The sequence below is a fragment of the Xyrauchen texanus genome, chromosome 35 (assembly GCF_025860055.1).
Source record: "Xyrauchen texanus isolate HMW12.3.18 chromosome 35, RBS_HiC_50CHRs, whole genome shotgun sequence".
NCBI lineage: Eukaryota > Metazoa > Chordata > Actinopteri > Cypriniformes > Catostomidae > Xyrauchen > Xyrauchen texanus.
Window position 1 is genome coordinate 36,598,993 of NC_068310.1, and position 18,498 is coordinate 36,617,490.

At 40.5% G+C, this 18,498-nt stretch overlaps 1 protein-coding gene across 4 annotated transcripts in view; it reads left to right on the plus strand.

Annotated features, from left to right (window-relative positions):
* Positions 1-18,498, plus strand: part of LOC127628691 (netrin-G2-like) — a 68,015-nt gene that overhangs the window by 21,367 nt on the left and 28,150 nt on the right. For 3 of the 4 annotated variants that reach the window (XM_052105484.1, XM_052105486.1, XM_052105487.1), the window contains exon 3: positions 17,149-17,343. In XM_052105484.1, coding sequence (XP_051961444.1) covers positions 17,149-17,343 — 195 coding nt within the window. The remainder of the gene's footprint in view (positions 1-17,148; positions 17,344-18,498) is intronic. The other variant, XM_052105485.1, reaches the window with a different exon arrangement.

The following is an 18,498-nucleotide window of genomic DNA, read 5'->3' on the forward strand; positions in this document are numbered from 1 at the left end:
CTTGCAATTTCTGATTATAGGTTAAAATTAGTAAACGTATTCCATTATGTGCTCACGCACCAAGGAAAAACACTGAAAGTTATCATTTTAAATTATTTTTAAGCATTATTTTGATTGTATTTTTTTTTTACAGTTAATTGATTCAAGGCCATTTTTGGTTTTTCAAGTTATTTCTCAAATGGCCTCGCGGGAGGGGTAAAATGGCCTAGCGGGCCTTATACAGCCCTGAGGCCTGACGTTCCCCACCCCTGTCCTAAAGTGTCTAAATGTGAAAACAGAGTAACTTCTAAAAAGTAGCTAATACTTCACTATATACATAAAATGCTTTTATTTTTGGAGCTCAGGTTTTCAAGACTTACATATTAAACATAATAATGTTTCTTTTGTTTGGCACATGTTAAAAACAATGTTAAGTAGTTTATACATGCTTATGTATGTATACACATGTGGTCCGAAGTTTGACCTTTTTTGTCTTTGTTATTTTGCACATTTTTGTCAACTAAAAGATGTTATTTTTGGTGACAACATTTATAAGCCATTTTAGTCTAGTCATGACTAGAACAAAAAAAGGGGGGGTGCAAATTACCACAGCCGATGACATGAGTCTGGTGTGGGATTGCCCGTTTGTACCCTTAATGGAAGTCGGGGAAACTTTTAATAAAGTGTGTTTGAAAACATTATTTCTTCAATTCCGTTTAGTAACGCTAACAGACACCTCGACAAGGCAGTCATTATTTTTTGTTTGCATGTCGCATTAGACGAGGTGTAATCTACCCCATGCTATCATTGTGAGTTAAGCGACCCTTCTGAGTCAGGGCAGATATTATTCATAAACCGTTTGTAACAACTCATCTAATGAGATTGCAATGTGTGTTGTTATAGAGGCAAACAGATGCTTGTTACAGTTATTTCATCTCTAGTGTTGAGGTATATAATCATTACCAATAACCATTACAACTACCAAGAGACCAACAAATGATTTGAAATAATGATCAAATGATTACATGGACTGCTATGACGGCTGTTATGATATAATAGTGATACTGGGGTCTATTACAGGTCCAGTCTGTAATTGCAGTGACTGACAGGCTTTAAACAATAGCACTTATGGACATAAAGTTGGACTTCACCAATCTTTGATTTAGCCACAGACTTAATTCTCATTGCAAGTTATCAGGTATAAAACAGAATTAGAAATAGAGAACATGAACGGTTCTACTGACACTTTGAATCTTCACACAAGAACATGTGGCAGAGATCACAAAGAGCATTGCTGTCATTTGTGAGAGAGTTTTTGTGTGTAATTCACTCTTTAATGAGACGAATGGCATTTCAGAGAGAAACAGAGTCGCCTACGGCATGATTGAGTGTGTTAGATCACACTCAAATGTAGAGTAGAACCGTAGAGTATATGATGCATACATGAATACTGTGAGTACGTCCTTATTGCAGAATATATGGATTGTCATTTCCGCACTCAGAAAGTCTTCAGACAACTGTATTAAGATATACTACATTGCACTTGAGTTTCACTTATATTATAAAACGGGATTGCACACACTTACTCATATTGTCTCACAACACACACACAGTTTGGTACAATGACCCTGTTTCTATGCGTCGGCTGCTGAGGTTGCAAATAGCTTTGATAAATGTGACAAACATTTAGTTGCATTTGAAGACACACACACACACAAAACTGAACTGATACAGTAGAATCCTGACATGTGCAGTTCTACATGACAGTGAGTGATGATACAATGTGTGTAAGAGAGAGAGACAGAGAAAGAGACAACACTCTATCACAGACACAAATTTCTGTATTGTTGATTTTTTCTGTAAACTTAATTTTTGAACTGAAAGAGACCTCTACCCAGTGCCTATTCTCAAAAATCATTGCAAAGATTATGTTTTGTTCCTATGTATAAATATATTATTTCAGGGTGTATCTATAACCAACCTGGTGAGCTATTTCCTGTAGTATTTAGTCCTAAATACAACCATTTAAACACACTGATGCACACACACACACACACACACACCCTTGGTAACACAATCCGATGATCAATAAGTTATTCTTAGGCTGAGGCTGGGTAAGATAGGGCATCGATCACAAGTGTGTGTGTGTGTGTGTGTGTGTGTGTGTGTGGGGGTGAGTGTATTTTGTGTGAATACAGGGAATTTCCTGGTTTTCTGCATGGAGCGTGATCACAAGTTTGTGAAGTTGATACAGTAATTAAAGCTCTGGATTGCTAGATTGGATGTGATACAGTGCTATCTCGCACACACACACACACACACACAATCACAAATACACGCATGTGTTATGATGGTGAGACATATGTGCAGGGCTGAGAGTTTTAAACTAAGAATGGAACAGAAGGAGAAAAAGAAAAAGGCAAATTGAAACAATATGCTGAAATGTTATCACTGTTACAATAACAATGAAGAAATATACAATGAATAAACAATTTGTGCTTTTATGACACTATCGGCTAGGTTTAGGTTAAAGATTAAGAGTAGGGAGGGAGGTAGGTTGTATTGATTTAAAACTCAATAGAGCATTAACTGTAAAAACCTCATCTGTTTCAGAAAAAATGTAACTTACTTTTAGCACAACTCAGAGGACATTTCACCTCAGGACTGCAGCGATACGTGTGAGTAACTGCGTAATGTCAATAGCAAAAATGTCGCAACAGTCACGTAATTTTTATGAGATCAGGCTGAATAAAAGTTTGTACCACATTACTCCAGATAACTGTCAGAAGTTATAGAATCTGTGTAAACTCTGATAATGAGTAGGAGACCAGCGGATTTCAATGAAAGCTGCTGTAAACTTCAAGATTTTCTAAATTGATTTGGAAAGGAGACCCTTTCTGTGTGAACACCCTGAACACAAAATCCTTAAGCCTATTTTTAAGATTGACACATTTCAATTTCATAACAAATTTTTATCAAATTTAATTGAGTACACTAAAAAAAGGGCGCAGAGGTTGATTGACTTGTGAGAGGTGGTGCTTTGCTGCAGTCCGGGACGCATCATTCAGGATGGCGTTTACACCCCACGTGTGTTTTTGACTACATCTGTATGTGTTTTTGTAATTCAGTCACAAATTGCACCCAGTACACAAATATATTTAGCACTGACCATTTGCAATCGGATCATCCGAAACAAGTCCAATTCCAGTTGTAAACAGGGTCTAAAATAACTGTAGCTGAAGTAAGCGAATGCTATAGAACGATTTCCAGCGGATGTCACACCCACATTCATTTCCCTCACAATACCCCCAAGACAAGGTGGATATGTAGTCTTTTTGTGTCACGCTTTTTAAGTAAAGTCAACTTATGGTCATCTTAGGTCAGCTTAACTAGAAAATACAATTTAAGATCTAATAGCACATAGTTTCAAATGAACTTTTATATTATTGTTTCTACTTAATTTTATTGTCCCAGAAGAAAATAATGACTTCGGTCAGGCATTAAACCTGATTCAGATGAAGATGGACTTTTTAAACACGCTGAGAAACAATTTAACAGGATCCATTCTTCACAAAAGGGAACACTAATCACCCTAATGTTGACTTCACATAAAACAACTATGTAATTACAGTAAAACAACATCAGTAATACAAAAAAAGAGCTCAAATCTCTATGAATTCTTAATAACAACTTGATATCCCAGTAAGTTTTTTTGACATTTACATTTATGCATTTGGCAGATGCTTTTATCCAAAGTGACTTACAGAGCACTTATTACAGGGACAATCCCCCCAGAGCAACCTGGAGTTAAGTGCCTTACTCAAGGACACAATGGTGGTGGCTGTGGGGATCGAACCAGCAACCTTCTGATTACCAGTACAGTGCTTTAGCCCACTACGCCACCGCCACTCCATTCTTTTGACTAAAATGAGGCAGAGGTGGTACCATCCTGATCATGTGCACACATGCACTTGTACCATGCCTTCCACTGGCTGAAGCAAACATTTACAAGCAACATATTTTAGTTGTTCTAATAATCAGATGATTGAAGAAAATGACAATTATCAATTTATATCATATTTAATTTAAAAAACAAACAGGTTCAAGATTAAATTAATTAAATTCAACATAACAGCTAATGTGTTCAGTTATAGTTAACAAACAGCAAACTTGATTAACCTCTTAAACCAATAATAAGATCATTTCTGATCTCAGGTATGTGGGTGGGTATGATGGGAAGGGACGATGTGTAAAGACCAATCAGCCACTGTCGGATTGGACTGATTGATCTTGATTTACCATGCGCACAACAGAAAGAGTGCTGGATCTTTTTACTTGTTACGTATTCTATGTAATTATGTTTCTGGTTTATTGTGGCATTTAGTTCTTAGGTTCAGTAAAACCCTCAGATCACTTCTATCTGGAAGGCACGCAGGCTTGAGTGAAGTTTAAGATGCCATTTATTTGATAAATGTAAAACAGAAAGTAATGTCTCTCTCTTTGGTGTAGGCCCCGTCCAACGGTCCGAGGGAGTTGTACCCAGAACGGTCATGTCCTGGAGGCAGGGGTGAGGAGCCTACCCCCGTGCTGGACAGGGCTCAACTGGTGGTGGTGGGGTGGTGGAGGTTGCCGTGTTAGCACACTGAAACAGCAATGTGATAGATTGTGAGCAGACTTATAAAGCAACGGCTTACATGTGATTGGCTGGGAATTACCCAGCTAATGATGTGATGATGTACAGCTGCTAGTCTTCCCGCTAGAACTACACTGTGCTTCCATTTATTTGGAGAGTTTTTTGGACTTTTGATAAAAAATGCTACCTTGGTTCCAAATGCCACAACTTACTTTGAGACAACAATACAACATTTTGCCCAGATACAGTTGGCATGATTGTAGCCATCATGTCAAGCATGAATAATTAATTAAATAATTAAAAAATAAGAAATGACTTGCTAAAAGGGCACTTATCTATTGAAAGAGGGCGGGTGCTTGAGCAGCACTTGGGGTCTATCTGTGCATGTGAGTGCCTGTCTGAGTTTCGTCAACAGTCGGAGGTGGTACGAAATTTGATGGAGGCGGGCGCCTCAAAATTCTCTATGCAGGAATAGCTTAAGCATGGCTTAAGTTATTCATGCGCAAGGGTTTGTGGGTATTCCCCACAAACTCAGTTTCCATACTTGATTGTTTCGGTTAGTAGTACTTAAACCTTAATTTTATGCCAGATGTTTATAGTACATGATGTCTACGTTGTTTCCTCTGTTAACAAATATTTTTGTTGATATTAGTTGGTGTCCCAACACTTGATGCAAATGTTCTTTACTGTAAATGAACTACAACGTACTGTATATGTAAGAGTGGAGTGTGACAGCAACTGAATAATCTGTGCTCTCAAAGCTCTGGAGGGCTGTCTGGTGTCAGTACATGAGGGACCACACACACACATACACTGCAGCTGCTATAGGCGTAACACTGTGACTTTGTGACCCGAAGGACGTCAGAAGTGAGAGTTGAGATTGTGTTAACTGTATGTGGTCGACCCCCGGAGAGATTGAATTAAAGAATTCTTTCAAGGAGGTGCGTTCGGTTTAAGAGCAAAACCAGACCAGATTCCAAAAGACACAGACAGATAGAGTTGTAAAGGGAAATTAGTAAGGAAAGATGTTAAAAATCAGACCATGAGAACGTTATTACAGAGACACAATCCAAGAAACAAAGTGGACAGAAATGTTTATATTGCTAAATATACATCTGTAAAGGCGTTCAATGGAAAGGAGGAGGCGAGAGAGAAAAGGCCCCGCCCTCCGCCCTGCCAGATTCCTCCCTTGTTCTCTCAGGCTGATGAGCGAAGGGAGGGAAACAGAAATAATTACAATTATTTAGCCCCCCCCAAAAAAAACACAAAAATTTAAACGAGAGGGAAAAGGCCAACGCAGAGCGGCAGTGAGAGAGAGAGAGAGGAGAGAGAGATGAAGAACTCGCCGGTTCTCCGATACACCGTCGCATGGTCCTCGATCACTTCTCCACCCTCTCAGGCGGACGACAGTCGCTTCTCCCCGGGCGGACCGGAGACAGACTCATGACCCCCGGCAGTCAGAACGCCACTCCGCGTTCTCGGCGACTCATAGGGACACTCCACCGTCCCTGGCAGTGGTCCTACCGCTCTAGGCTGTCGGGGAGTTACTTCACTCCTCCCCTCGCGGACGGCGGTCTTCCTTCGACCCCTGGCAGTCCTCATGGTGGCACAGTGACTACAATCCGAGTGGCGGAGGATGAATATCAGTTGCTTCCGTGTCTGAGACCGTCAGACACGACCGCTTGTTGAGCACGTTACCGCAAAGACATAGCGCGCATGGAGGCCCATGCTATTCTCCACGGCATCCACGCACAACTCACCACGTGCCCCACTGAGGGCGAACCACATTATAGCGACCACGGGGAGGTTACCCCATGTGACTCTACCCTCCCTAGCAACCGGGCCCATTTGGTTGCTTAGAAGACCTGGCTGGAGTCACACGGTCAAGTCAAGTCATTTTTATTTGTAAAGCACCTTTCATAACACATATTGTTTCAAAGCAGCTTTACGGAAGATCAGGCATTAACAGAATTAAAACTGTAATATCTATGATGTTTTAGAGTCATCATTGTGTAGTTTGATAAAATACGATTGTGAATTGTGTTTAAAAATAAGTAATTAAATAATGATTGTATTTATAACCCCAGTGAGCAAGCCGAAGGCAACTTTGGCAAGGAACACAAAACTCCAGAAGATGTTGGTTAATGGATAAAAATACCCTTGGGAGAAACCAGACTCACTGTGGGGGCCAGTTCCACTCTGACTAAATTGCATGAATATAATGCCAGTATTAGTTATTTATGTGCAGTGCAAGTCATGGTTTAAAATGATGAAACTAAGTAAGTGTTAAGGGACAGTGTTTGAACAAAGATTTTGTAAGAACTGTAAGATTAATGACTAATGTCTTTGAAGTTCTAACCCTAGCCCATCCTAAATTATCTGCAGAAGTTCACATAGATGCAATTGTCCTTTGTTAATTGGCTGATGAAGGATTTTTTTGGCAATTAATTAATAGTCTATATATTCCATTTCACGAGTGTAGTCCATCATTAGACCGAGGTGATGCAGGCAGAGTTCAGCGAGGTGCAACGCAGTTCAACCTGGCCGGTAATTTTGTTGAGGTCTATCCTAAGTCCAAGGTTCAGGCAATGGCTTATGAAGTATCCCATGTCTTATGGTTGGAGTTGGCATCAGTTCATCCTCTGAAGTCCATCATAATAGACTGAAGTGATGTTCAGTGTTGTTCACTGAAGGGACTCAGCACGCCCTGGATTCGAACTCGTGACTCCAGGGGTGGTAGTCAGCGTCAGTACTCGTCGAGCTACCCAGGCCACCCCTCCGTCTTTGATTTTTAATAGAATGAGGATTACAAAGAACTCCAGACAACATGAGTTGTGGAGAATCAGAAGTGATCTTGAAGCTTTATACCGTTCATGCCATTGTAGAGATGGTAAGTCTATCCCTCACAGCCTCGTTGTAATTCCCATTAAAAATAAAAGATGGATCTAGCATGAATAAGGTCTTGTTCTTGGGTTGTATTTAATATGAGTATTTCTTAGTTTTACAGTAAAAACAGTTCCCCTTCTGTCACTCACTTGACGTTGTGTCCAATGAAGTGACACAAGGGGTCTTCCTGGGATGCCAAACGTACCTCTGAACTTGAGAAAAGGCCAATGTCAAGTTGGCAGACAGAATTTGCATGCCCCGCCCCGGACATACGGGTATAAAGGGAAGCGGGGCAGCGAGTGCCAGTCAAACGGTTGTGCAACAAGCAAGCTGAAGTTCACCACTGATCTACGGCGCATTTCCAGCTGGTGTTCTCTCTCTCTGTACGCTGTGCAGTCTACGCCCCTGGGTGCTTCGACAGCGCTTTTCACTGTTAAAAGAGTGTTCTCCTCCTAAAAGTGTTTGATTTCTCTAAAAGAGTTTGAGTTTTTCCACTCACAAAAGAGCAATACACAGCGGCGTTGGACGTCCTTTTCAGGATCTTTTTCAAGATGCCTTTCCGCCCCTGAGTTGTTCCTAGATGCGGTCGATTTCTCTCCAAGACTGACGGCCACAGACGCTGCCTCGTGTGCCTGGGCAGCGATCACACTGAGGCGGCGTTCGTGGATGGCTCATGTACTCATTGCGAGAACATGACCATGGCAGCATTGCGGTCGCGGCTCTCCTTCCTCAAGGTGAATGCCACTTCAGCGTGGGCTTTGACTGGAACCCTTCGTCCTCCCCACAGCCTTCGCGGCTTGACGACTGGTACCTTGGCTTCGGGTGCCGCTCACGTTCTTCCTGGAAGTGCATGACGAGCAGACGTGGTCGTGGAGGGCACCTTTTACCGCGAGGGAGGGAATGAGACGTTGTGTCCCTCCTGCCACAGCACTAGACCTACCACTGTAAATGGCCGTACCTTATTTTCGGCTCCTCAGTGCAAAATCCTGACTGGCACTCGCTACCCCGCTTCCCTTTATACCCGTATGTCTGGGGCGGGGCATGCAAATTCTGTCTGCCAACTTGACATTGGCCTTTTCTCAGGTTCAGAGGTACGTTTGGCATCCCAGGAAGACCCCTTGTGTCACTTCATTCGACACGACTTCTCGTTCCCTCCAACAGTAATCATGACGTTTTCATGTTGTTACATTTATATTTTGTCGCATGATATCATGTAGTTATCTTGTTTAATATAGACCATTACCAAATTAATTCCTATAAAAGATGCTAAAGTAATGATTAGCCACGCGTTAGCACTATGTCGATCAGGTAACGTTTTTATCTCATTTTGGAGATTTTTGTTTAGCCTCTGTGATCCTTCATAAAGCCAAAAGAAGAGATTTGCAAAGCCTTGATGATCTTCGGACGTTTATGCCAGCTGTACTTAGTACCAGTGACTTTGTTGTACTTTATGTGAGAAATTCAGTTACTATAAATTATATATGACTTTCCTTACATGACATCACATACAATGCTTTATTTCTGCAAGCATCCATTATGTCTGTTTGTGTACTATAAGCGACCATGCGGTGTACAAGCATACAAATGCTTGTAATTTACACAGTATTATAATGAAAAATATCCCAAGTTTACCCATGTGACTCAACCCTCCCTAGCAACCGGGACAGTTTGGCTGTTTAGGAGACCTGGCTGGAGTCACTCAACACACCCTGGATTCAAACCCGTGACTCCAGGGGTGGTAGTAAGCGTCTTTACTCGCTGAGATACCCAGGCCACCACTAAACTGTATTTTTGACTGTAGTCCCAGGCAACCAATTCCCTACATAGCTGTGCCAGTTCCATGTCTCTCGTATCACTAGTATCACAGTCTTTCTTCAAATATTTTTTTTATGTCCATTTATTTATTTATTGCATAAGTAATCATGTAATAAGTTGCTTGCCCTGTCCGGGTTGATTTTGCTTTAACGACGGCTTATTTATTTTTTACTTTAATATGTTTAACTGAGTAATATTTTTGGAGAAAGCTAAATCAGTTTGGAGGAAATTATAAGGGAGAATTTGGGGGTAAAAGAGAGATACAAAAGGCAAAGATAATGCAAGGAAACCACTTCAGTGCAGATGGAATGATTTATGCTCCCACGAAGACGGCTGATTTGATAATCAGAGTGTATTTTTCCTCCGCTGCCTCTTAACTCAGTCAGCATTTTTCTCAAATCTTTTTCTCATCCTGTCTTTCTCCTCCCTTTTTCTTTTTCATCTTTTTTTAATGTTGTTCCTTTCCTGAGGAAAACCTCCTCAATTTTTTTTAAATGCACAAAGTAATACAAACAAACTAGCAATGAGTCCCATAACTCTCTTTTTCCATTTCTGTCTCTGTATTCCTCCTTCTCTTTAGTAATCCCCATATTTACTTTTTATTTCTCAAGAGAGCCACTTAGAGAGAGAGAGAGAGAGAGAGCGAGAGAGAGGTATGAGGATGTCCTTAAAAAGGGTCTGTTTTTACAGATGCTCAAAACACTTTGCAATATTTAATAAAGTTACTATACAAACAGTATATATACTCAAAGTGTAACTGTATTGCCTGCTACTATATTCAATACAGCATTATTGTACACTTTGATTCTATATACAATTTTATGTTACAATACATTCTTACTGTACTCTCTACAATATTTCTGTACATTTAGATTCTATTCTATGTAGAGTATAATGTTACAATGTTACTGTACTCAATACAGTATTGCTATATACACTTTTATTTAATATACAGTATATAGTGATATATTCATTGTTAATATACTCAATACACTTTGATTCTATAGAGTATAGTGTTAATATACATTTTTGAGTTCTTGAGTTTGCAGTCTAAATTGAATGTGGTGAGATGCTGACTTATAAGACTAAGACAAAAAATGTAATAAATAGACAACACGTCTTTATAGTGTGTTGTCTTAGCTTCCAAAAAGACAGTATGACCAGGGAAGTGCGATTCACAAATGAATGACTCATATGAGTGTTTCAATTCATCGGTCAAAAAGACATTTGAATCAAGCTAACGATAATTTAATGGGCCATCCCCTTGCTAAAACAAAATTCTATAGGAAATTGGTTACAATAATTAGTATAAATTCTGCCTTTTAAAGAGGTATACGAGGCAAGAAGGCATTAAGACACATACACATTCAGTGTCTGCATTGCATCCCATGTTGTCTTAATTGTTTTAAAAGGCAACATGAATTTTTCACTGCCTAGTCATTCCCAAAAAAAAGACAATTCTGTTACCATTTACTCACCTTCATCACCCTCATGTCGCTTTACACCTGTATGACTCTCTTCTGTAGAACACAAAAGATAGCCTCAGTCACCATTCATTTTCTCTTTTCCATACAGAAAAAGAGTAAGCTAGCTAAAGCTAACATCCCTTTTTGTGTTCCACAGAAGAAAGAGAGACATACAGGTTTGACACAACCTGAGGGTGAATAAATGATGGCAATAAATTATAATTTTTGGGTAAATTATCCCATTAAGAAAAAGACGCTCACTGAACTTCACCCCCTGCTTTATTTCTCTTGTTTGAGGTTGAACTGAAAAAAGTCTCAGTTTGGTTCTTTTTAAGAGGGTTCAAGTGTGAAAACCCCAGTAGCCTTTTTGCAGTTGAACATGTGGAAAACATTACCATCATAATCGCAGTTCAAATCGCAATCGCAATATGACTTTTTGTCCAAATCGTGCAACCCTAATACAGTGTTACCCATTACAGGTATACAGTAAAAAAGCAGCACAACTTTTAACACACACGGTCTGTACAGATGAAGGTCATTTCTAAAAGCTCTTTGTAAATTCCTCTGGATTTTGAGCATGTTTTGTGGCCTCATGACCTTAATGCTTTCACAGTGTGGCATTAAGGGCAATGGGCGAGTCTTAGATGAGGGTCAGTAAATAGTAAGTCTTATGCACAGACATGTGCTAAGACGTGCACAAACACACACAACTTCCGTGATCCAGTGTTGGGAAAGCTACTTCAAAATTGTACTGCTGAACTAGAAGTTCCTTGTAATAAAAATCATAGCAATAGTTAGAAAGTAGTCAAACTACAGTCAAGTTACAAAGAAAATGTACTTAAAAAAAGTTCAATACAAAAACTACACTGAAGATGAAATGTCTACATAAAATCTGAATTGACTAAATGGTCAAATCTATACATAAAAGTACATATGTGGATTTGAAAAGTACCATTAATAAATTATGAAGGCCTGGTAAAACGTTTCCAATACAATTTTAAAGGAGTGGTGGTGGCGTAGTGGGTTAAAGCACATAACTGGTAATCAGAAGGTTGCTGGTTTGATCCCCACAGCCACCACCATTATGTCCTTGAGCAAGGCACTTAACTCCAGGTTGCTCCGGGGGGATTGTCCCTGTAATAAGTACACTGTAAGTCACTTTGGATATAAGCATCTGCCAAATGCATAAATGTAAATGTAAAGTGACCGTAAAAGATTTGAAATCTGTTAGTTTTAAGAAAAATACATTCCTAGCACATGAAAGTTGAATAAACATCAATATATGAGAGAGAAGACATTTTAGGAGAATCCACACTACACCGATACCAAATGGAAAAATGAGCTTGTTGCTGAAAAATTGCATAGTTTTAAAATCAGAGATAGGAGGCAGGGGCGAGGAGCCTACCCCCGTGCGGGACAGGGCTCAACTGGTGGTGGTGGGGTGGTGGAGGTTGCCGGGTTAGCACACTGAAACAGCAATGTGATAGATTGTGAGCAGACTTATAAAGCAACAGCTTACATGCGGATTGGCTAGGAGTTACCCAGCTAATGATGTAATGATGTACAGCTGCTAGTCTTCCCGCTAGAAATACGCTGCGCTTCCATTTCTTTTAGATAGTTTCTGTTGTGATCACGCAATCATATGCACATTTACAGTGCCAGTGTGTATCTTCCTGAGTCTGAATGGGGAAATGTGTGGATAGATAGATGGAAATATGGGTATGTGCATGGGGGAGGAGAGTGAGGGTGAATGAGTGGGAGGCGTAAGGGATCGCGAAGAGAATACCACTCTCACTGAAGCGTGACTGAAGAGCAAAGTAGACAGGCCGAGCAAGAGATAGAGAGAGTCAGAGAGAGTTGAAAGTGTGTGAAAAGCAGAGGAAAGACTGCAGAATGTAGTATTGATCTTTTCGCAGTCGAATGAAACAACAAAACTCAACAATTAATTAAAAACTAAAAGATTTGGATGAACTGCTGTGATCAAAATATCAGTCTGTTTGTGAAACAAGTAAAGAAATAGTATGAAAGACAGAAGAGAGAAAGAGTGTGTGTGTAAGTCTGAACAGGCTTTATTAGCAGCCGGCAAATCGATCTCCAGTTGTAGCCAAACAAATTTATGATGCACAAACGAAAACTCTTTTGTGTCCAATTAGAGAGAACACATGTACAATCAGACCCTCGACAAATACTCTTACACATGCTGAAATAGTGTGTACACCTGACCAACACACACATTTACTTGCTGAAAATTCATGATGAAAATACAAATTATTACATGTTTAAAACTATGATAATCTAAACAAACAGTAAAATATACTGTCACTATTTATTGTGTGAGAATTATTTATATAACGTCCATTTTTTAAAGATTACGACTCACAGATGTGGGCTAATATCGCGCGCCCGGTCCCCAATCGGCCTGATGAGGCGTGCGAGGGATAAAGGTGGCTGGTGACGATGGTTCGAGAGAGAGAGAATTACGGGCATGTCCGTCGTGTGTGTGTTTGTTTATGCTTTTGGTTTAAGTTTTTATAAAAATTATGATTTATATTGACAGGCCGGTTCTCGCCTCATCCTTGCCCATCTTAACCCCCTTACATTGGTGCCGAAACCTGGGAAGGAGGAGGGATGCCCGTTGCAGAGTCCTCGACACTGCCGTCCACCCAGGGGAGCGCCGCTGCCATCTGCCGGGTGACGTAGTAGCCCGACCGCCCGGATGTGAGGAACGGCCGCCATCCACGGAGCAAATGGGGACACTCCTACGCCCCTGGCAGCAGCCCTACCGCTCTGGGCGGTCAGAGAGTTTCTTCCCTCCTCCCCTCGTGGACGGCGGTCCCCCTTGACCCCTCCGCATCTCTGGGGACGGCAGGGAACTCCTCCGCCCCCGGCAGCGGCTCCCTCGCTCCAGGTGGTCGGGGTATCCAGTCCCCACTTGCACCCGCGGATGGCGGCCGTTTCCTGCATCCGGGCGGTCGGGCTACTCCATCACCCGGCAGATGGCAGCGGCACTCCCCTAGGTGGACGGTAGTGTCGAGGACTCTGTAACGGGCATCCCTCCTCCTTCCCGGGTTTCGGCACCAATGTAAGGGGGTTAAAGGATGGGCAAGGAGTAGGCGAGAACCGGCTTGTCAATATAAAGGATAATTTAATTAAACTCAAACCAAAAGCACAAATATAAAGAAACACACACATGACGGACATGCCCGTAATTCTCTCTCTCTCGAACCATCTTCACTGGCCGCCTTTATCCCTCGTGGACATTCCGACCCGGGCGCGCAATATTCCGACCTGGCCCCGCTCCCCTCCACTCCACAATGACATACAAAATGTATTTAAATCTGCTGTGGTGCATGTACAAACACAGATGGACATTGTCAGTACACTTAAGTCCACAGTGCTGAAAGTGCCAGACGTCGAAGAAACACCCTTAAATAATTAGTTTTAAATGATATCTCAATAATTTGGAGTAGGTTCATAATGTATTTATCCTTAGAGAGCCACGATTGTCCTTTATACTTCAATGCATAAAACTCAAAATGTGTTCCTGGGTCAAAGTGACTCATAATGATGGAGCAGGTCACATATACAGTATAATATGTAATAGAATATATTCATGGATTAGGCCTAGTGTATAGTTTGGTTCTGTACACAGGAATTATGATTAGGATTCAATTTCTTAAGATTTTATGTGGTTGTCTTTAACTGAGTGTTTGGTGAATCAGTTTGATTGTAAAATGCAGGTGTCAAACCTGTAAATAAATTAACTCTGTGTACAAAACAATATTAGGCATTTGACTCCATTCCAGGATTACTTCACTCTTTTATCCTACTTTTCTACTGCTCTGGAGTGTCTCAGAGGGAATGAATTGCTTATAATGAGTTGCAGGAAATGCGAAAGAGTGAGAAACTGCTGGGTCTCTATCATCTAATGAACACAGTGCAAAAGGAGAGGAGAGACATAACTCAAGACAGACGAAAAAACGAGAGAGAGAGAGAGAGAGAGAGAGAGAGAGAGAGAGAGAATATGATTGTCATATTGACAGATGAGTTATTGTCACCTGATAATCTCAGTATGGCTTCATGTTTCTTCTGCTTGTTTGTTTGATTGACTCATCATAAGACCGCTTGCATAATCTCAAAGAAAGACAGATAAACAGACGGACAGAGAAAGAGAGACAACATGAATTTAGAATTCCAATTAGACATAAATGTGTACAGTCTGGGGCCGGTTGCAGAAACATAGCCATTAACTTAAGACTGCATCTAACAATTAGTTTGACTAGCTAAAGATGCCATAGAAAGTCTGTTGCATAAAACAAGCTCACAGTTGTCTTTAGTAAGACAGTCTAATTTGCATTGCATTGTGGGAAAAATAAGACACTGAACAGCTTAAAAAAATGGCCGACAGTGGACGCTCAATACATTTTTTATTCGCTGAGAATATTTGCTTATTAGAGGACTCCAATGCTTCAATATGTATTTTAATGAACACATTTAGTGATTTAACCCAAATAATTAAAAACACATACCATTTTTGAAGACAAAGTCGTCAACCAAGTCTCAACTCAAGCCCCTTTCATCCCCATTGGCTCAGCTGACAGTTATTTTCAATGGCAAAATGGAATGTAAACAAAAGTTAGCCTGAGGTGTGCTGTCTTACATTTTGGTCTTTAATTAGACTGATCTAAGTTTTTATGCAACTGACTGAAAAAATGAAGACCAACATTTTAGACGACTAACTAGTAAGACTAGAATTAAGTTCTACAAAGAACGTTTTGTTCGCAAGTTCTATAGAAAACATCTGTATTCACAAATATCAACTTGACAGCTTGTGCTTGGAGGTAATTGAGAAAATAAGAAAAGTGAAGTTGGCTCTGAGAAAAAGGTCTAGCATATTTTGTATGCAGATGCCACTTGGTTTAATACACTACATGTATTAATGTAAACATGCAAAATACATTAATTACCTACAATACGGGGGCCTGGGTAGCACAGTGTCGATACTTATAAAATCTGTCTATTTAAGAAATAAAGAAAGCACAGCAAATAGCAGAACAAAGAGGATCAAATGAGAATGCTATTGATATTTTAGGGGGCATTACGCATGACTTAATACGTTTCTAGTTCTTTAAAACATTTGAAACTCTTTTTGGTTGCTGTATTTGGAACATTTGTTTTTAAATGTGTACATCAAAGAACATACTGAGGTCTGATAAATCAAGGACACATCACACTACAGACAGCTCAGTTCAAACCAGAGCACTTTAGTACACAGTAACCCACAGTGGAAACCTTGAACATCATCTGAAGAGTGCTGTTGTCAGAGAACGCGGTAAAGAGGAATGGAGGTAAGGAGAAAGAGAAGAAAAAAGTTCACAGGCAGCGGAAAAGGGAATGCATGAAAAAAAAAAGTGTTTGAGAGAGATAGATGAGGGTTGGCCCAAGGTACAGGATGATGTTGTGAATATTTGATGCTGATGGATCCATGCTCACTCCAGCAGAACAAACTGGATTGGAGCTCGACAGTACCACACACAAACACACACACAATGCTGCTCAGATGGAAAAGTCTCATTTAGGATCAGGGCCATTTGGTCTAACACAAATGCTCATTTCTGCTTTACTGGACCCAATCTACACCAGCACACCTGCGTTCCTCTCTTTCTCTCAAAGCATTTCCACCTGTCAACACATGCTCACACCTGGAACTTATATCTCAGAAAGCACCCATTTAAAATGGTTTTACTGGTCTTCATGACTTTCAAATGTTCTTAAAGGAATACTCCAGGATCAATTCAAGTTAAGCTCAGTCGACATATTGTGGGATAATGTTGATTAACGTAAAAAAAATATTTTACGTCGCCCCTACTTTTCCTTAAAAAGCTAAAATCGTGGTTGCAGTGAGGCACTTATAATGGGGCCAGTTTTTGGAGGCAGAAATGTGGAGCTTATAATCATATAATGGCACTTACATTAATTAATCTGCAAAAGCTTTAAAGTTGTTTAAATCATGTTGTTTTAAAGTTGTTTTTACAGTCAGTTTATGTTTTAGTATTTACAGAGTTAGGTTGTCATGGCAATGAAGTTGTAAAACTGGATTTAACTGTATACAGAAAAGGTCAGAAAGCGATTTTATCACTTTAAAAATGTTATGCACATATAATGTTTGCGTCTTTGAAACAGTATTTATGGATTGTCCCCCATTCACTTCCATTATAATTTTCCATTCAGTTCATTCGAATCTTGAAAGCATCATTGGCATTGGCTGTAACTGACTGTATTACAGAATTACCAAAGCAATAGCATGAGAAAAAAAAGTGAAATTAAAGTTAATGAAATCTCTCTCTCTCTCTCTCTCTCTGTAAACAGGTGTCAGTGTAATCTTCATGCATCTCAGTGCGTGTATGTGGACGGCAACTTGCAGTGTCAATGTGAACACAACACGACTGGACAGGACTGCCAGCGATGCAAAAAAGGATACAAAGCCAAGACCTGGAAAGCAGGATCGTACTTACCCACACCGAACGGATCCCCCAATACATGTGAGCAAAACACACATATAATGTATATACAACAGAAGGTTGAACACCCCTGCTTTAAATCACTCTACTCTATATAACTCTTAGTTAAGCCCATTATACTGAAATCTCCTCATTATTTTCTGGGTTCAGTGAGACCCACTCCAGAATCTTTACCCAACTATGCTCACAAAAACCAGATGAATGGCTACCCGGCAGCCTGGGTCTGATTTATGTTTGAAGATAAAACAAAAAGGATCAGTAGGGACTCAAAATAGTGTAAAACAATATTGTGATTTGAAACGATGGATAAAAGAGAAGAAAGGCAGAGGATGACAAAGAGATTGTATTTCCCCCTCTTCTGTACAGTATCCAAAGGGAGATCCTTTGGAACTCAACATCCCTCCATTTTACCAGCAGAACTGATGATAAAATAATAATCTAGGGCAGCAAACACACACAGACACGGATGAATTCAGCAGACTGCAGCCCTCAACTCTCACTCACTTCGCTTACACTTACACACTCACACACACACACACACACACACACAGACGTTGAGCATTGCAGAGCCTTTTAGACTTCACAGATCTGTCAGCTCGCAGGAAGATCAAGACTGCTGTTGTGGCGGCCCAATTCCCAGAGAACAGAGAAGCGCAGATGCACACTGCCTTCCCAGCCTGCAAAATGTTCTGAAACACACAGCACTCCAAACGAAACACACGCTCAAGTTCAGTGACGTAGCGTGTGTGTGCACCTCTGTGAAGAAAACCTCCCAGCTGTGCACTAATCACTGACACTGAAAAAGAAATGCGCATAATCAAACACTAGCTCTGTTCCAAATCCTAGTGAGCAGCCTACCTAGACAGTATTTTGAGGTATTATTGGCTGCATGCTCAGAGTTTATTCTTTGTGGTGAAGGCACACACATCCACTTGTGACAGGGCGGAGGGCGGGGCCGGGTCGTGATTATACTCACCCGGTCCCTTATCAGGCTAATTAAGCCTCCGAGAGGGATAAAGGCCAACTGTGGAAGGTGGTATGATGATCATGTGATCACGTTCTTTCGTAAATTTTACCCTTGAACTCAATGGGACAATGTTCTGTACGTAAGAGTAGTTTTACTAACAAGTGTTTCGTTAATAAGGCCCAATAACTTTTGCGTATCCTCGCAATTATCTTGGGTTCCCTTGCAAAAGCT